This window comes from Manacus candei, unplaced genomic scaffold (genome assembly GCF_025592945.1).
Source record: "Manacus candei isolate 608988 ecotype Guabito, Panama unplaced genomic scaffold, ASM2559294v1 h1tg000050l, whole genome shotgun sequence".
NCBI classification, from domain to species: Eukaryota; Metazoa; Chordata; class Aves; order Passeriformes; family Pipridae; genus Manacus; species Manacus candei.
In genome coordinates, this window is record NW_026138098.1 from 21,343,472 (window position 1) to 21,364,461 (window position 20,990).

General features: G+C 39.9%; 1 protein-coding gene and 1 long non-coding RNA gene across 14 annotated transcripts in view; one reads left to right on the plus strand and one right to left on the minus strand.

Moving 5' to 3' along the window:
- PPP3CB (protein phosphatase 3 catalytic subunit beta) overlaps positions 1-10,579 on the minus strand; it is a 52,421-nt gene extending 41,842 nt beyond the window's left edge. For 7 of the 13 annotated variants that reach the window (XR_007906838.1, XR_007906837.1, XM_051800933.1 and 4 more), the window contains exons 1-2: positions 10,334-10,569; positions 309-509 (exon numbers count right to left, since the gene is read on the minus strand). Coding sequence is in view for 11 of the 13 variants with exons in the window: in XM_051800933.1 (XP_051656893.1) it covers positions 309-509; positions 10,334-10,403 (271 nt within the window). In the remaining 2 variants the exon portion in view is untranslated. Of the gene's footprint in view, positions 1-308; positions 510-9,240; positions 9,260-10,333 lie in introns of those variants that run through there. The other 6 variants (XM_051800922.1, XM_051800921.1, XM_051800928.1 and 3 more) reach the window with 4 other exon arrangements.
- A 934-nt stretch (positions 10,580-11,513) lies between these two features.
- Positions 11,514-16,143, plus strand: LOC127477118 (uncharacterized). The gene is made up of 3 exons (XR_007906849.1): positions 11,514-12,026; positions 13,923-14,079; positions 14,198-16,143. It is a non-coding gene; the product is annotated as an uncharacterized LOC127477118 (long non-coding RNA).
- Positions 16,144-20,990: the final 4,847 nt, after the last annotated feature.

Consider the following 20,990-nt stretch of genomic DNA (forward strand, 5'->3'; position numbering starts at 1 on the left):
GAGTTCAAGCAGATGCCTTTATTCCTACTTACAACATTGCAGGAGTTAGAAATACATAATTCAACATAATTTAACTACTTCATTTTTTAACCAATTTTAATACCAATCATACTGGCTTTTTCAATAGGTTTAATGCCTTCGTTTTGCAAAACAATGTGCAGATTGTCAAGCAAATGCAATTGTGAGGGATAATTCAATAAGACTAACATGGAAATTTTATTTTAGCGATTTTAAGACGAATTCTACTACTGAAAAAGTCTGGGTTTTTTTCAAATTTAATTATGTGTGAAATTATCTAGAAATATTACCTGTAATTGGAGCTTCAACTTCTATCATAGTTTTTTCCCTCCGTAATATTGCAGCACCCTCATTGATGATTCTAAGTGCAATTTCTTCATCCACTCGACCTTCTTTTATCAAGTGGTTCTTCAGAATGTCAACCCTTGGTCTTCCATCTGTGTCAAACACTTCTTCAGACGTTAAGCGATGCGTTGGTGGAAAAGGGACAGCTAAAATTTAAAAAGAAGAAACAGTAGTCACGACAGCGCTATTTTAAAAACAGAGTCCATCTAGGATTGGATCTATCATGGAATAGCTGCTATCCAAAGTAGCAAACTTTTTTTAAATCAGCCAAATTTATCACATCATTAAAATCTGGATAGAATAGTGCTGTGTACAGATCTAAAAAAATAAACATCTATAATACGTAAGGTTGTAGAAACTATAACACAGAGTTAGAAGGCACAATGTACAAAATTTGGAAGGGTCAAAACTGGCTTTGCAGAGGGAAATAATCTCTGTCCAATATACTGCCATTCTCTGAAGGACTCCTCAGGTATTGGTGAGGCAGGATATTCATTTAATATTCACTCAGACTTGTAAAAGCATTTAAAAATTATCCTATCATCAAAGCCTCAGGGGAAAAAACCACCAAAAAACCTCAACCAAACAAAACACCACACCAAACCAAATCCAAAACCAGTAAGAAAAGGATACAATATTGTTTGAAAGATGAGAAATAAAAGGAGATAATAAGTAGTGGTTGGGAACCAAAGCAGGCTCAGCAACTGTCCAGACAGAACATCTGATGGCCATGAATTCAAACAATGGCAGTTCATTTACTGCACAAATGAAATATGGATGTTGGACATGGAAAAAGAGGATACTTCAAAACTACCACTAAACATTGTGTCAGAACATGATCTCACTCATGCAGGATTTTACAGGAAATAAAACTAATCTGACCCTGTCCCCCCCTCAAGCCAACCACTACTGAAAGAACAAACTAAATGAGAAGCAAAACCATTCTGTTTCTCTCCATTTAAAAGTTAAAACAGAAAAATGGGAGAAGCACATCTATTCAAAGATAAGAATAAACTTGTAGATAGATTATTCTTACTTATTTTCTTACTCTCCAGAGTTAAAACTTTACATTCCAAAAAATCAATGCTTAAATACTAAAACATTTGCTGACTTCACTTAAATTGATTTCCAGATTACTAGTTACTAGTAACACATTGCTAGTCTTCTCTTTTATGGAATAATTAAAATCTATCAATAAAACAACTGATGCATAAATCACATACATATATATTCAGTGAAATTAGATTAGACTAGAAAATAAAATGGAGAATTTTCTACTATTCTTCCTATAAATGTTTCTAAATAGGAAGAGGCTGAAAAATGTGCTTTTATTTTCCACAGTGTAGAACAACTTTGGCACTTCATTTTCAGGCAGAAAGTGTTTTATTAACAAAAGAGAGATTACATGCTCTTAAGTGCAAATCATTACTGATTTAGGACTACCAATGGCTGCAGATTCAAAAAGATGGTGTTGACCTCTTCCTTATAACAGTTCAGAGTTTTCAAGAGTTCTAAGTCCATGATAAATGAAATTTGCTTCTCTTAATGAAGTTCTTATGTCTACTTAATGTATTTCAGATCAGATTAGTACAAAAATTAATTCTATTTTAACAAAATATAGCTTTGAGTTTCTCTATCAAGTTACATTTTAATCCAGTGTCAAGATCTGTCTCACTTTATTTGAACTAATATACTTATGAAGATTTGAATTTAAAACTATATCCAGGGGTTGGTTATCCATAATGCCCCAAACCCACAAATGTAGTATAAGAAGTATTTAAGCACCTTTAAAGTTGTATTTGCCTCATGAAAAAATGAAGTCTTAAAAACCCATTCCTCAGAATTTAACAAAATCCTTTTCACACAATTTTCCCATTGCTAGAGAATGACTTTTTGAGAATAATCTTCAGAGAAGGCACAATAAAACATGGCTAGAGATTTTATCTGTACCACCCAGTGAGTAAAAAGTAACACTTACTATAAGAAGTGTTTCTTTCCATTTTACACTTTAATTTTTGTCTCAGCAATAGTTAAACACTGGATCAGAGTGCATACCTTTGAAAAATATTACAAACAACATCTTTTAATAGGTTAAGGATGATAATTTTTGAAACATGTAGACAATTTCGGCAAACTAATGGGTTTAATTAAACCTTTGATGAAGTAGTCATAGAATGTTATAGCCTAAGGAAAAAGAATTGCAGCATGATGTGTTCCAAGACAGAAATATAATCCATGTTTCAAAGTCTTTGTGCATAACCTGCGCTCTCGGGACTGCAACAGAATGGTAATTAAGAGGAATTACCCTAAGGAAATAACATGGTGTTGGGCATTAAGGGATTCCCTTCTACCATTCCCAGCAAAGTCAAACAATAGAAAAGCATTTAGAGATGAATCTCTAAAGTAATACACACTGCAGTACAAAATAACAGACATATCCTATTAGGAAAAGTGTAGATGTTAATAATGAACATAACATATCATGATTTACAACAACGTACAAGATTTTTCCCAAACAAACAATTGCTTACCAGTGAAAATGAATCAATTTCCCTTCAGAAATACATAGATACAGATGTTACAATTTTAACTATATTGATCCAAAAATTTAAACGGTAATTCTGGGGGAAAAAACCAGTGAGTAGTTTGAGGAATTTGTTAGTAAAATACTTTGATGTTTTTATTACTGCTTGTATAAGCGTTAACAAAGAGGGGAAAAAGATCACCTTTCCTTTATACTGAAGTATTACTACGAGATACCAAAGCAAAACCTCTGAACTTCTACACTGACCTTCTACAAGTCTCTGGGTTTATACCTTACAATAAAGCATGCAGTGGAGATCCAAAGGTTAGCACCAGTTTGAATGGACACATTCCCAGTCCATAGTAAAGAGGTTCAAAGTAGAAAAACTACATTAGTGTGGCACTTTACCCAGTACAATAATCCCTGCTGAGAGGTGCAATATGGCAACTAAGGCAAACATGCTACTTCCAGACCCAAAGCAGATCTCACATTGCCTAGTAACTGAGTACAACAGCAGCTGCTAATAAAATCTTACATGTAGATACTGTAAATTTAAACCACGCTGATACATATGACCATTGTAATAACCTGGGTTAAATCTGGCTTGTATCACAGACACCCTGTTGGAACAGGCTCATGAAACAAGACGAGATCAAAGCCTCTGGAGTACTGTAGGAAAAAGCATCAGGGATTAACTGCACAAGGTACTGTACTTCCACAAGCAAAGCTGTTTCTGTCCTTAAGACTGTAGAACTTAAATAATTCTTTTTCTCTGACAGAGAAAGAAAATTAGCCATTTTTCCTCAATAATCAGAAGCCTGTGACAGGTTTCATGACCTTAGTTTTGGCTGTTATACCAAGCTCAATGTCCCAGATTGCATTTTCTGTTTTAAGAATGTTTTTGATTTCAAAGATAAAGTCTCAGCTCACATTACTAGGGTTGCTAAACACAGACACTCTCTTTGTAAAGAATTTGTTGCTTTGGTGATAGATATACATGGAACAGCATATATAATGTTTGTCTCCACCAAGTGATATCATATATCAATACAACCATGGTGTTCCATGACAAGAAAGGCCAGCATCCTTCATTTTGTCAGCAGGTTTATCACCATGATAGCAGAGTTGTCTGTGAGTTTTCTGTGACTTAGTCAGGTTTTGTGGGCCTTTAGTTTTATAAATGCATTGCTGTCTATGTATTGTCACTCAGAAGAATCACAAAGCCTAACACCTACCACATTTTTCAGTCTGTCCCTGGCGTTTTCACACCTCTGCCAACATCTATAAAGAAGGAAAAGACGTAGCACCCATGACTGCTATGAGGACAGAATATATCCAATTATCCTTCTGCATTTGGAAGAACAGATTTGAAAAAAATAGCATAAAGACATCACAGATGGTCTGTGGACCAGCAACCTTGAAAATACTAGATAAGCACAAATACACAGCAGTGTCTACTGGAATCAGAAAGCTACAATCAATAGCTGACAAAAACCACATTACCCTATTCATCCCAAACAAGAAAGCACAGATTCAGCTAAGTCAGTTTCTTTACAAAAACTATCCCAAGTTTCTTTGAATGGAAGGTTCTTGCTAATAAGCTAATAAGCAAACATTCTAGAAGCAAGAAAAATGACCCTGTAAACCTTGAAACCCTACAACAGCACTGCAGGCACTATTTATTTCATCCTCACTTATCACGTACTTCCAGTCTTATAAATTTCACAGAATTTTAGATCTCAAATGAAACTATATACCTAGTATGCCAAGGTGCACTCACTCATCTTTTATGCTGTCTGTGTAGTTTTTCAATTAACTTGGTTGATGTTTTTGGAAGTTCCTCTCAGGAAAAATATAATTATTTGTTTGAAAAGTATTTAAAAGATACTTCTCCCATTAAATGGCCACAGATTACTATGCCAAAAGATTACTTAGTGCTTAAATGTGCTTCTGACAATGATGGATGCATAGTTCTTTCCCTCCCCCTATTCTCTTTTCCAAACAGGGTGGTTTAAGGATTTCCCCTAGTTTCATCCAGACCACCACATTTATGATCACCGATATAACGATTTTCCACTATTTTTTCCAGATCCTGAATAAATGCTTTCACAGTTTTTGCCTCCACTGCACCTTATTGCTATGAAATCCACAATTTTAATTACATGTTATATGAAAAAGTATTTCACCTTTTCTATTTTGTTTGGTACTGCATTTCTACTTTTCACAGGGACACAACAACAATAACTGTTTCTTCCTACTCAACTTTTCCATTAAATACCATTCATAAGGTAAGCAGTATCTAACTCTATCCCCTATTCAAGCACCCCTTTTCCAAGTCAGAGATTTCTCATCTTTGTCACTCCACCTTGCCTGAAAGCCACTCTGTGCCTCTGAACATATCTTTAGATAAAGAAGATCAGGAAAATGGAACAAAATTACATGTTGTTGCTCAAGATGCACATATAAATGGTATGTTGGTGCAAGCTCTTTTTTCTAAACCAATCATCTAGTAATCCCTGAATTCCTATCAGACTGTTTGACTGCCACTGCACTAATATTTTCAGAACATTATCCATACAGATCCTAATATTTCTTTCTCAAGTTCACCACCTTCTACATTTAAGTAAGAACTGTTCTGTTCTTTGTAGAGTCTGCTCTATCTGAACAGCATCTTCTTTACCCAGCCCCTCAGTCTAACAAGAGGTTCCTGAAACATCTCTGGAAGTTTGCTATCCTGAATAAGTGTCACTATATGCCATTCACTCTGTTTTCTAAAGAACTTGTCAACACATTTAAAGAGCACAGATGACAGATGTTAACCTTCCTCTACCATGGGAGTTTATTACCTATTAACATCCTTTCTTTGCTAACTAATTTTGATCCAAAAGAGTATATTTCCTCTTTTGTTTACTTTAAAGGCTTCAATGAAGGAACCTGATGAATAGTTTTGCCTGGATCAGCAAGCTTACTGGCTCCTTCAAAATATTCTAACAATTTCTCTTAATTTTCATCTTTGAGAACTGTACCAACTCCTCTTTAATACTATATTTCCCCAGGGATATAGTTAGTCCACTCTTTCTCACAAGTGCCATGAATCTGTTTAAATTAAACTTATTGATCTACGCTCTCCAGTTCAATCTAGAATTTAAAAAAAATGCTGCTCTGCTCCACCTCTGTGACTCAGAAGACAAGTTATGCCACTGGCTATGAAAAATAAATCCACAATTTTGCACCCAAAACCCCAAAGAATTACTTTAAAAGCACCAGAGAAATATCTTCTGATTCTGGGATATTTTTTTGGAACATTTCTTTTGTTGATATGTTTTGAAATCAATTCCATTTCAACTAGAGAATTCTTTGGTCCCATTCAGCAGTAAAAACTGACTCATGTGCGAAAGAGTCCTTAATTCCTTACACAATAAGCGCGCATGTAAGTGGCTGCCTGATTTTTGTGCTCTGGCCTTACCTTCCAACCCTCAACTGCCAATTTGCCCTACTGAAATTGAGGCAGGCTTCCATTTCTGGGTGGGTTTTTTTGGGTTTAGTTGCTGTTACTTCAAGTTTTATCCACTCTATCCCCTAAAACAAAAAAAGATCAGTTGAACGCTTACTTGTCAGAATTCAGTTCCATGCCACTGCCTCTCTCCCAAAACAAAACTGTGATTTTTTTAAATATGACCTTTTAATACTCTCTTTACACTGCTGCTTTTCCGGATCATCTTAGAATAATTTCTAGCCAGCAGGGTAAGTGCCTTATAATATTTTTAAAACAGGTTTCATGCTGCATGTCAACTTTTAACCTTTTACCTTTTTTTTACCAGACTCTGAATTGTAAAGTTAAATACTGCAATGATTTGTTTTTCTCCTTACATGGACATAATTGCCCAAGAGTAGCTATTAGTGCCTTAATTTAGGATCCTGCTCAAGGGTTACATCTCTATGGGTTTCTCTGAAGAGTTGTTTCAATAAGCTTCCATTTAATATCCAAAATGACAGTTTGCCAATCAGACTGTACCATGACTTTTATCCAAAACAAAGGAATACTGAAGCCTTCCATTTCCAGAAGAAAAGATATAATCTCCAAATTTAGCACTAGGTCAGCATGACAAGGTCCTGTGGATTGCTTCCCAAAGTCTACCAACACCCACACAGTGGACAAAGCACAGTGCTGGGGAGGATAGAGCACATCCAAGTACAACTGTGGGGTGTAGTAACCCACAGGTGGGTTGGAGAAGCCCCAGTGCTTTGCCCTCAAAGAAAAGCCAATGAAGGCTCATTCCTGCCATGCCCAGGACCACTCTATCAATCTGTCTGAGTTTACAAGCACTTCTTCCTCCCTACAAGTGAAAAGCACTTTAGTAGGAGGTACTGAAACAGTTGTTTAAGCAGAAAAGATACATCCACAAATTTAAAGTCTGAAAGCCACATGCACTGAAAGGTCAAGCGCAATGAGTGAAGTCAGTCAATTGTCACCCAACAAGAAAGGCAAACCCAAATCCAAAAGAACCAGATACAGCACTCAGATATCAACAGCAGTCTAAAGAAAAAAGATTTTGACAGAACATAATAGAGGAACCTGCTATCTTCCACAAGGCAGTAAAACACTAAGTATCCTTCAAAGATTAAGAGGGTGCCTTAGAAAACAGTGAATCAGGACGACAGGTACATTTTCTGTTCTTTATTAAGAAAAAAAAAAAAAGTAGTAACAAAAGCCTCATCACAAGATATCTTTTGGGAACTAAATGCCAAAAGCTGACTTAGACATTTCAATTCCATAGCTAACCATTAATTTATAGGAAACTTTACAAGTACAAATTACTTAGGCAATTTAACTAAGCCATGAAAAAAGAAAATTTGAGCTTTTTATCTGCTTTAAAAGTAACCAGTGATCTTTGATGATATAATTCACACTTGGGAAAGGCATGTCAGACCAACACAGCTAGATTGTATAGACTGCATATCTAAACCCATTATTATGTTTATTATGTATATGTCTCATATGAGCATATTACACCTGATAACCTTTCATATATTTCTCAAGATATACATACTTCCCACCAATTGCTAAATATATAGGTCAAAATATGAAGGGGGACACATCCTAATCGTTATCCTACTTATTAAAAAATATTAGTTACTGATGATGCAATAATTTAACCATTTCTTCCTGGGTGAGCATCTCTTGCCCATTTCTGTTAACATATATTATCAGTGGTAAAGAATTTAATTTCTCACAGCAGCTGAAATTTAATTGATTCTGTTCGTTCTTCGCTCTTCCAGTAATACAGAGGAAGAAAATAAAGCTTAAATAAAAGCAAGAGGAACAATACAAGTAACAGCAAGCTTTAAGTCTTGAATTCACACTTCCTCCCCAGAAGACTCAGTACATGGAAAGCATGAAAGCTGAAATATGGACCAATACACAGATACACCAGGTAATATTACTACATTTTTCTCCATGGCTTTTCTCAAGAACCTGAGACATTATGAGTGACGTATTTATTGTACAATAAGCAAGAGTATGGGGAACGTTTCTTGGTGCGTGAGAGGCGATGCATCTGGTTGTGAACAGGGACGTGACGCAGTTGTCACATTTTAAGGTGGTTTCAACAAATGTACTTATGTTGCACAGATGCTCCCACTCAGGACTGACATAACCTGCAATCTTGCACCTCTGGGGTCACTGTCTAAAATAAATATTTTCAACTGCACTGCACCTAACGGAGGAGGGGAGAACCAAACCACCCTGTCCTTCGTATCAATTACACAGATGGCTTGGCACAACTGGCCAGGCTTTCTCCAGAAGCCAGTGATTCAGCAGGATAGGTATGGATAGGACAGGTCGACAGAAGGTATAGGAAAATACTGTATTAACTGGTTGTAATTATGTCAGATGGAGCCATCAAAGCCTGATTACCTTAACAATAGCTCTGCATCCTAAACACCCAGGTTCAAAAAAATACTGCAACCTCAGGCAGTAATTGTGTTAGAATGAAGCAAGTCCTAACTGCAATTTTAAACAACCAGATGCATAGGTCACGTTTAACAAGCTGAATTATTAAGTGATTAGAAATCAGCAGGCTTTCCACTGCATTATAAAGTATCTGATCATTTATTATTAATTCTTTTCCATTGCTTGAAGAACTTAATTTCCTAACACAAATTGCACTAAAGGTACAAAAATTCAGCGATTCTAAACACCACATGTTAAAGCAGCACTAACGAGTACCAGTTTCCAATAGACTGGTTTTAATATTTTCTACTTTTACCCTTGCAATTTGTTCAAAAAAATCAACAGGTTAAGCAATCCAAAATGAGTTACAACTTACTGCGAGCAAAGCTTTCCAACTTACTGGAAAACATGCCGATTTCCAAAACATACTATGGGATTCCAAGGCTTTAATTAAGACCTGCTGAAGAAAAATACATCCTTGTCGTTTCTCAAGGCCCCCTGTTACATGAAAAGTTAAATGACCAGATTCACCCCTTCCAATTCAGCGAGACCCTGCATTACTAGGAACGTCAATCCTAAAAGCAGAGTGCTTGCATACAGTCGTGAATTCCAGCAGACCAGGCCTGCCATCACAACCATCCACACTGCCACCATCAAACACAGTTCAACATGAAAACTGCTGAGATCAAAATAAAATGATCTGTAATTTGAGCAAACACAACCTAGGAATTCTTTGAAGCTCTACCTATGCTATGCTCTTAACTGACAATTTAGGTTTAACAAATATATTTTAGGATGCTTTGGTTGCAAAGGATTATTCTCCCCACATTACTAATATGACACATTTGACGGGATTCAGAGGAAAGAACTCAATATTTTACAGCATTTTTGTGGCTAATTTAAAACGTTTTACGTTTTCTTCTGAGAAGTATAACGTTTGACTTTTAAAGGCCCCCCACGAGATTACCAAGGAAGGCCACAAAGAAATAGATCAAGGTGAATTTTCTCCATCAGAACTAGAACCTGAGAACAGCAGCCAATGGAAGGGGCGGCAGCACCTTCCCACTCGCTCTTCCCCGGCGCTGTCAGCTCCTGCAATCACCGGGCTCTGCCCCGCGCGGGCGGCGGAAAAGCCCCGCGGAGCCGGAGCCCGGGGTGCCCCCGGCCGGCCCCGCACTCGCTCCGGGCAGCGCATCCGGGCGGGACGCGCCAGGCCCGCAGGCCTCGGGCACCGCTCCCGCCGCGGCCCCGCCGGGCCCGCCCGCGCCCCGCTCGTCCCCCGCCTGCAGCAGAGCCCACCCCGGTGCTCCCCCGCCCGTGCGGGCATCCCGCGCCCCCGCACGGCGCCGGGCAGCGCTCCCGTCCCCACCCGCGGGCAGGGCAGCCCGGCCCGCACACGGAGGGCAACGCTCCCCGCGGCGGGGCCGCCTCTCCCTCTCCGGGCACTCGTGAGGGGGTCGCGGCCCGTCCCCGCGGGGCAGGGGGACGCTCACCCTTGACGGCGCGCTCGCTGGTGGCGTGGGGCGTCAGCAGCAGCACCTTGCTCCCCTCCTTGGCGGACATCGCTGGGCGCTGCCGGGCTCCGGCGGCGGTGCTGGGCGCGGCAGCGCCTTCGTCCGCCCGTCCGCCGGCGGCTGGCGGGGCGCGGCGGGGCGGGCGGGGGCGGCTACAGGCGCCGGGCGGCGGCGGCCCGGCGGAACATGGCGGCGGGCGCGGCTCGCGGCTCCTGGCGCAGCGCGGGGACGGTCCGCCCCGGGCCCGGCATGCACCGCGCCGCCGCCCGCCGGGCACCGCGGGAGCGCGCGGGACTCCCGGCCCCGACCGGGACCGCGCCGACTCTCCCGCCCGTGCCGGGGCGGCGGCGCGGGGCGGGGCGGGGAACGCGGCCCGGCGCCTCCCGGCACGGCCCGGGGAGGCGAGTGAGGCGTCCAGAGCGCCCCCGCCCCGGCACGGACGGGCGGCGGGCCGGGGCTGAGGGGGCGGTGCGGCGGGCGGCCCGGCCCCCAGCGACCCCGCACCGCCGGGAGAGGGCCGGCGGCCACCATGGAGAGCTCCGCGGGGCCGCCCCGGGGACCGGGGGAGCCATTTTGTGAGGAGGCGAAGCCCTCGGTGGCCCCCGGGCACGACCGCAGAGCGAGGAGCCCCCCTGCCCTCAGTGGGCGCCTCTCGCCCACAGCGCGGCTGGAAGGGGCCCCACAGCCTCACCTGTCGGTGCAGGGCGGGCCGAGGGCAGGACAGGGAGGAGAAAATAGAAAATTCCTCCCCCCCCAAGGAAGAACCTGGGCATAGCTTGCAGCAAGCTCCCAGCACCAGACAGTTCAGCCAAACTCAGCTCCACGCTTCAAGCTGAACAAGCATTGAGAGCAGGAGCTGCCCCCTCCTCGTCCCCGATCCCCCTCAGAGCCGCCCGGGCAGAGAGCGGGGCAGAGGCTCAGCACCACGGCCTGGTCCTGGCAAGTGCAGATCACAGGCCTTATGTCACACACAACCCTGCAAAGTTGGTGCAACAGGTCCAGCCACATACAGTGTGTAAGACAGGACTCTGCCTTGGCAGAAAGGTTGGTACAACTGTACTAGACCTAAGCAAATCTGATTATGATGACTACTCTGTCTTAACTTTGCTGATGAAAAAAAAGGTAACTCGTTCCTGCTCTCCTTTGTAGCAGCAGTTAACCTCACCCTGTCTCCTCTGATTTAGTCTATCCCCAGTTGTACCAGTGCAGGTTGTAGGACTGGCAGTGTAGTTGAGATCACAGAAATTGGCTGGGTTAAGAAACCAACCAACCAAAAAAAAAATCACCAACAAACAAAAAAAGTCCCAAAGCAAATAAACAAAACAATAAACAGCCAAAAAGCCCCAACAAACAAACAAACAAAAAAACCCACACCAAAAACGTTCAAATTGTGCATCACTTAAATATCTTCCAACACATCCAGCCAGATCTAGCAAACATCTAAACATGTACATATAACCATATTTAATCAAATGCACTATAACTGAAGAGTTGCTGGTTTGCATTTCAGCTATCCCTACAGCTCTTATGCATTATTTGTACTGACCTGTGCAATCTATTCTATACAATAAACCAGGAATTTAAGAAAGAAAAGCCACTCAGAGGTAACAGTTTCCAGCAAGGTCTTGGTTCTTGCCCCATTTAGGTCCAAGGAAAAAGGATGACACCTGAGGTGAGGACCTGCCACGTTAAGCATGAAAAACTCTTTGGCTCAAGCAAAAAGAGACTGAAATTGATGTGTTACACAAGAGCTTGGGTTGACCTTGCTTTTTTTATTCGATAGCCAAGACAGTCCAACAAGAAACGTTGAATGAAACATCACTGTGAAGACATTCAAAGATGCAACTGGAAATTTTAAGGGAATAAGAATTACAAACCCTTGGGGTATTTATTAATGACACTTGTGAGACTCCAAAGTTTTGAAAAAACAAAATTCTACTAATTCTACATCCACAAATAAAATACATGCATGCACATAGAAAGAGAGCTGGGATACATTAGAGTATCATGGAAGAAATCCTGGATGGTTATTTTGGATTTAATCACTAAGCCATCCAGCAGCAGGAAATACTACTTTATACCACATATTCTGCAAATGTCTGTCATTGAACAACCAATTCAAAGGGTCCGTTTTTTAAATAGGACAAAATCTCGTTTGCTTCAATATCATGGACACGTATCCACTCAGAGTATGGAATGAGAGTACGGACAGGAAGGGAAGTAAATGTTCCTCCTATTGACTTTAGCATTAGATTAAAGTAGGTCTGCTGGAACAAGAAGCACGGGTAATAAATTCAGTCTCTTATTTAAAATCAAGAGAAGCTCAGTAATAAATGCAGTTTGAATGTCTGACAGCATGAAACAGCAAAGAGATTCTCATATTATAAAGAAATTCATTTATCCATACAGTTCCAAACACACAGGGAGCCTGAGACCTTGCTGAGTGTTGTCAGGAATCTCCTCTTCACCTCACCTGAAGTGCAGTTGCAAGAGAAATGCCTTACTTATTTCAGCTGCTCACTTCCCTCAGGAGCCTGTAGCCATGTCCCCTGAGGTGTGAAGTAAAAGGGGCTGATGCAGTCAGAATTCTAGTTGAGGAAAAAACATAGCACAATATTATTTTCTTATGATGCAGTGCCAGAAGGAGACATTATCAGCCTCTAGGCAGCATACCCAGTGCCCTGCATGCTGAAACACTTCCAGTTATATCCAGGCATTACCTGAAGAAAACACTCACATAGATCAGATCTTGCTGGGTTCACAATTCCACCCCCAATACATTAGGTTGATATAAAAAATGGTATTATGTCTCCCTACAAACCACACCTCCTTAAGACATTAAAAATAATATTTTTTTTGTAACAACAGCTAGAAAGAGAAGTTAGCTAGCACAGCTACCTTGCTGTTTTATAGTCATTTTTCTGACATATTCTATCTTGCCTCATTAAAATACAGAGCATGTGCCACTGTCATTAGGACAGTATCAAAATCTTCATTAGGCAGGAACCTCTCCCCCTAAGCCCTTTACCTTGTCATTGAAGCTTTTTCATGTAGTATTGTCTCTAAATCTGCTAGAGACTCTGAAGGGGCATTGACATGGCCCCAATTTACCTCATGATGAAGGCAGATGATTGATTTGATACATCTTGTGTTCAAGTAATCAAACAATTTCCACCAGCACCACAAGTACCATGATTACAGAAAATTAGGAACACAATTACAAACAAACGTGACCTTGCAGGTAGAGGTCAGTGTGCCTTTATAATCCTGTTTCCCACAAATGCCAGACAAATAGAAGCAATTCTGGAAAGCTGAGTCACATTTTACTTCCTGTTCAGCTTTGCCACCAAGTGGCCATTCCATTCCACACATTTTAACACTGAATTAAAAAAAAAAAAAAAAAAAAAAAAAAAAGATAAAGAAAAATAGCTAATTCATTCCTGTTCTGACTGAACACTCCATACCATTACCTAGCTGCTAGCACTGGACTGCTTTCATAATGGAGAAACAATTTAGCAGGAGAAGCACACAGAATAATCAAGCCAATCCATCTTCTTTTGTACTACAGGGAATGGAGCCATTTGGGATGCAGATGATCCTTGACTTCCTTCTGCTCCATCTGGAAGAAGTACCCGCTGAAGCTGCATGTAAAAGCTGTTTAAATGAAAAGGTGCTATGTGAAAACCTAGACTTTTCTGACACCTCTCCTGACTGAGGCCTGTAAGGTATAGAAGCAAATATATTTTAGTAAATTGTTGTCTCAGACAAGTGCTGTTTATTGAAGTTGAGGCAGAAGTTAGACATAAAAATGGATGTGTGAAATTCTGTAACCATCTCTTGCAGGAGGGCGGATGATCAGAACAGTCTCTTCTGACTCTAACAGCGACATACCTTAAAAACTGGCACAATGCAATGTCCCAGAATCATCTAATTACCCAACAAGAACTTTTTGAAAACTAAGAAGGAAATTGAATCACAGGAGAGAGAGATATATTCCAGATCCCAAGAGAAAGATGCACAGAGCAAATCTTGCAGAGATAAACCAGGTCTGAGAGGGGAAGACGTGCTATAAGCAGAAGATGAAGACAAAACTTTGAAGTTGTTCCATTTCATTGACTCTCACTAGTGACTGTTTGAAACTGTTCTTTCTGAATTGCCAGAAATGGTATTGTGATTGGCATAAACTCTGAGACTGCTTCAGAACAAGGCACGTTTTATTTTAAATACCTTTTGACATGATGCTGTACTGAGTTTCAATAAGAATACTTGAAAGCTTTCTTTAAAGAGGACATAAGACTTCCCTGCTTCCCAAGTAATTTTTTAATGGCAAATCTTATTATATGAAGGCATCTTTCAAAAAGGTTGAAACCATGGTCTTAAATCATTTTCTCCAGCATCACGAAATCATTATCACTGCAATACTCCAACTGCCAATGTCATCCAGTACCAAGAAGCTGCACTGACTTAAAAAGAGAAAAACAAAAACCAAATTATCAGATAGTTGCTGGTATAAATGACAAGCTACTTTACTACTACAGTCTATCATGTCACACTCCCTTCCTGCACACACTTCCCGCCTTCCCCAATGAACTCTCTGAACAGGCTGAGGAAGCACAGGCTATGTTAGAAAAGCTAGTCAAGGCCACGGTCATTACTTGCATCATATCACAACTGGGAAAAACAGGTTAAAGCAACCCAACCTGACTCCAGAATTTTAGGTGATTTTTATATACCAAACCCGATCAGCCACATCAGGTGGCCACACTATTTTAAAACTCACACCTCTGGAGTGATAGTACCTCAAACTCTTCTTTAGGTTCCTCAAAACATCACTCACTTTCTCTGCTTAAAGCATTCCTTCCCCCGCTCTTAGTATCTAGTTCAAACTTTTCCTTCCTTAGCCTTAAGCGATTGCTCTTTCTCCTGCCATCTGAGACCAAGCAATTCCCTCTCTTCATTTATCTTACTACCTTGACGATATTAATAGAGTATTAATAGTCACCTCTACTCACTCTAAAAATTGAGTTCACTCTGCTTTTTGCTGCCCTCCTTTGTGTTCTCTCATTTCCTCAGTGCCTCCACAAGCAAGAGACTTAACTGACAAAGTATTCAAGGTAAGCAGGTCTGTGTATAGGACCTTATATAAAAAAAAACACCTTATTGCTCTGTAATAGGAACTATGATATAAACAAACCAGTGTGATACTTTTTTTTTTAATTAACTTTGATGATTCTATGTTGATCCATGAACATGATGTCCTACAGATTGGAGAAATCCCATTAATCAATTTTAAAGGAAAGTGTGAGTGGAATAAACCAACAAAAGGCAGATATATGATGACTCAGTTGCTGAAGAGTACTTGCCCTCTTTTGTCACAAACACATCTGGCCATTGTTACTGCATGGCCAAAGCACAGCTGTGCTTTCAGCTTACCCCTCTGCACCCTTTTCTCAAGCTCCTGAGACAGAACACCATTAAGCATTAGTAAGAATTAACTGTTACATTGGGACTGGATAGGGTTGAAAAAGGGGTTGAACAAAAAATGACCCTCATAATTGGACAAACCTGAGGTCACGAAGAAGGAATGCAGAAAAGGGTATCCCAAAATAACCCCACATAAACATTTAAAAGCTTTTCCACTACATATTTATATGCAAATAGAAAATGATAAAACCATTGGAAAGACATGGGCTTTCCCCCCCACCTCTGCCCATCACAAGAAGACATTACAATTTTATTTTCTGGTCTGCACTACGTAGCTCTTCACATGAATTACATCCTTGTGTTCAAATCAGTAATTTACTGTGAAAAATCAGTTAAGACTCCCACACCCACACCTTCCTCTCCCTCTTGAGTAAGGGGTCAAATACCTGTTATACTTGCTATATTAAATAGCTTCTTTGAAGCCTCTAAGGGCAGTTTCCAAAACCAGTCTAGAGCACTGAAATGGTTGTTTAATATCAACTGAGATTTTTTTAATCCATCTGGAGAAACTAACTGAATTACAAAAAAATAGAAATGTATGCATTATTTAATTCTATTAGGAACAATTAATACATTGTGTCATGAACAATTAGTTGTTTCTTCTTAAATGTACTTAAAAATACCCAACTTCAAAATCTTGTAGCTGACTTAACTGTCGTATAATGTTCACTTGCATTTGATTGACATATTTCATAGCTTCAAAAAAGTCAGTCTGAACCTTTACAAAAAGCCCTAGTATGCTGTATTGGACCTACAGGAATTTGAAAGCAATTGATTTTCAAGTAACAAACCATGTAGTTCCATAGCAAACAGAACCCAGAGATTTTTTTAAATAGTACAGAAGCTGTGATGGTAGGTTATAGTCATATTTATCTCTCTCACAACCTACATCTTATCAGACGAGTGAAGTAAAAATATACATTCATTAGTTAAATTAGATTTTTGTGCAGCATTCCAGCCAAGAAATTCAAGATTAGTAAGTCAAAATTTGTAAATCAAAGCAAGTCAATTTTGTTCAGCTACTGTTTACTCTTCACATAGATAGTGCATGTTAAACAAGCTCATGCTTTAATGTGCTTTTGGCAACTTAAGACAATCTTTATTAGTTTGATTTTAATTTTTTTTTTGTAATCAACAAGAGTTCTATGCTTGGAGCTCCCTCAATTGACAGTCACATAATGAACTGGTATAAATTTTGAGTAAAAGCCTGGAATGACAGGTAACCCTAGAATGCCATCAAAATCACTGTGCCCAAGTAGTAAAGAAGCTAAAGTTTAGCAATATGAAATGATTTTAGATTTATTATCAAAGTTCAGCTTTATTGCACTCATTTTTCTCATGTATTCATATTTAAAATTATTTTGATTAGTGATATATACACACACAAAGCTTCTGAAGCCTGTGGTTCACTGGTGAATCATCTGGGCCTGGGCCAGCCAAAACTTAACATAATCCTTCTTCAACAAAGCTACTGTAAGTCAGTTTACAAACAGATACTTGATCTTCTTATTCACGAGTATATTCAGTATTCACTCACTCAAGAATGAACATTAAAACAATTCTATTGATGCCAATAAGGAAGTTGATGTTTCTTCAGCTGAACTCATCCATTTGCATCTGCTTCCACAAATACGCCAGCAAAAATACTCAGGGTTCTGAAGTGACTGTATAGCTGGGCTTAGCTGGTACTTTTCCATTAATCAAATATCAATCTTAAAAACATTTCCAAGTTATACTGTTTTGGTTTTAAAGGATGAAAAAGTTTCTTCTATGAACTAGAAGAATGATGCAGATATAAAATGATTCCAGAAGCAGTGCAAGAGAATTAAAAACATAATTGACTAACATGCTTTTTCTAAAACATTTTCTGAAACATTAAAGGTAATTCCATCAATGATAGTAATGGTGAAGAAGTAGTTTAAAAGAAGCATTACAGATATCTAACTAGACTTGAAAAGGTTCTGAACTGTGCAGTGATAAAATGCTAGAGGCAGCAGGCATAGATGGATAAAAACATCCTACTTTTGCTTTTTACCACCTATAGTGCTAAACAGGAGACAACACAGTAGGGTAATGAGGCTCCAGCATACATCTAACTTCAGTGAGGTGTTTGTAAAACCCAAGCACGTTTTTCTTTGCCCAGGCTGGCACAAACACTAACTTAACCTACACTGTTTGTCCAATGTCTATTTATACACATAGCAGAGGTATGTAAGTGCTTCTGCATTTCACATGGCATGAACATAACTGAAGACTGCTATAAAGAACATTGCCTTCTCTCTCCATCAGTCAATCCTCCCTTCTTAAGAGCTTCAGCACCAGACTGCAAGGACCCTCTCTGCACAGGTATTTATCCACTGAGAAAAGGAAAGAAAATTTAGACCAGTTACTGAGTGTTCCTTGGAAAGACAGACACATTTGAGTGGAGATACGTAATGCACACATTTCCTTTCATTCTGCCTTCTTCACCTATCCATCTGTTCCTCCCTATTCCAATCCACCCTCTTGTCTTTTGCTTTCCTCCTTCTCTTCTCCCCACACACCTGCCCTTGTCCGTCTCCACAAACGACATTAGAAGCAAAATCTGCATGACTGCCAGTATTCTGGAATCCTGCCTGTACTTTCTCTGTGCTACCCAACCATCACTGGTAAGCCAATTTCATAGAAAAATCATAGAAAATATCAGTAAGACAGTTCCCTCTTTCCAAATTCCCCACACTTTAACATGGGTGCACCAGCCTTTGTTTAGAAAGGATCAAGCACTTCCCTTGCACTTCACTTCCCCAAAGCAGGGCACATTTTGCTGCACACTCCAGCACACACTCCATTTGACCACATCTGCTGCTCAGCAGGTCTGAACCTGATTTCCACAAACACCATGCACAAACTCAGTTGCCTTCAAGAGAAGGAACTGCACTAGGTAGTTCCTTTTCCATACACAGAAGGATCATATTTACATGAATTTGCTACTCCTAGGACACCAAGTTACTCTTCACTTTATTATTCCTCTGTTTTGCCCCCTAGAGTCAGGTCTAAATGCATATTACAAACACAAAGAGAGATCATACAAACAGGGAATATGAATTTTATTTTTAGGAGAACTGAAATTAAATTATTTTCAAAAGGTAAATTTCAGTGTGTACTGTGTTCTTTTCACTTAATTCCATCTAGTAACAGGCTCTGCAGCCAGTGACGGGCATTTTACAAAGAAAAGGCTATATTGCATCAAAGCTTACAAACTCTTAAGACTTCTAAATAGCTGCTGAATTCCTTGTGGAAACTCCCTCCTCATCCTTCCAATAGGAAACAGTGAACTTTAAGGAGATATTAAACTACTACATAATTGATTTTTCTAGGGTTTAAATAACCTATAAATATCAGTGAAAAGACTTGCAAGTTAGCAGTTAGTCAAGTGAATTACCAAGTAAATATTAATTTACTGACCTCAGTAAGATTTGCAGGCACAAACTGAAGATGAAGTATTTTTCCAGTCTCACATTTTCTCCCACGTTAAATTTATTTTTCAATGTATTTCAGTTAGTTTCTCTTCAGATGTACTAACACGTGCTCCGTATGGACCCTGCTTTTCCTTTTCAGGCCTCTGGTTCACGTCACAGTGATTGATATACACAGGACACTTACAAAACAGTTTTGAAAGACAGTAGCTAGAACTATAATAATGGAATAAAGCCTTAAAAAGCCAACTTGGATGCCACTACTAAGTGAGTTGTATCAATTCAGAATTATTCTGCAGAGCTTTACAGAAGGACACTTCCTCTCCTTCCTGGTCATTAGGATATAATAAATCAATCTAAGCATGCATATTGTCTTTATTTGCCAAAGTTTCATATTCTATATTGATTCTTGAAGAGGTGACTTTTTACTTTATTTTGGCAGCTTATTCTTTTAGATAATCAAGACTACTTAAGTCTCACTTGGCAACCTGAATTTTTTAGAGCTGTAGTCAAACAAAGCATCAAATATTTATCCATGTCCTCATTTGCATCCTGGGGCTATGGTACCTTTCACCAACTGCTTAAGGTATCACAAAGCTGAAAACAAACAGAGGCTGCTTCTGCCCAGATTTCCTTTGCTCCAATAGTATCCTTCTACCAGTAAGAGAGAGGAAAAACGGCAACAGGAATGCTTCTGTCCAAATATCAACCCTGCATTCCAGTCACTTCCTAAAGCCATAATTTCTATGGCTAGAAACTTAGCAGCTGGCTATGGTGTGAGACTAACAATTCTGGATCTGTTGAAAAACCTCAATCAAACAGTTGTTTCAAGTAAATAATACTCCAATTGTTTATATTTTAAAAAAATCAGTATTTTAAAGTTTCATATTATTAAACTGGCAAAACCATCATGTGAAAAAGTCAAAAGTCATGAGAGCTTTTCAGGAATGGAAGGGTGAAAGAACAGAGTGCTTTGTCCTGGTAACCACTGCTAGAGGGGCAGTTAAGTACAAAGAAGCGTGCAAGATAATCCCAAAGGTAAAACGCAATTTCACACGATGTAGTTACATGAGATTGCAACAGTAACAGATACAACGGCAATTCTTTAGAAACAAGAAACTGAGAAATTACACTGCTGAAATGCCATCGAGCCCTGAAGCGCAAAGCGCGGAGCCCCTCAGGCCAGGGAGCGCAGGAGGCGCGCCGAGCACTAGAGGGCAGGGCAGCCCTTCCGCGGGCTCCGGCCCCGCTCCCGACAGAGGCTGTCCCTTTTAAATACCTCGTAACCAACACACCCGAAAGCGTTTGCAGGAGCAGGGGCGCAAGTGTGATTAAAATGGCACTTCTCACTACACTAATAATTTCTGATTATTTTTCTGTGTATCTGCATACACTACCATCTGGCATAGAGGCTGTAGTTTTCCCTCAAACAAGAGGTCTCAAAATACTTTTCAAAGGACACTGTTAACTACTGTCCATTATGAGGGAAAATTTAAGTGCTGAGTAGTAATGAAACATCAAGTCCAGAGTCAAAATTAGGCATGTCTTCCAATTTAAGTCTGTATGACATAAATTTTGGTAATGAACTAGAATAAACAGCTGACTTGTGTTTGTTCACATATAAGAAAATAAAGCAAAAGTTTCAGGCCAACTGGTGAGTAAAGCTAAACAGCAAAGAAAGCTCATACACAGACAGG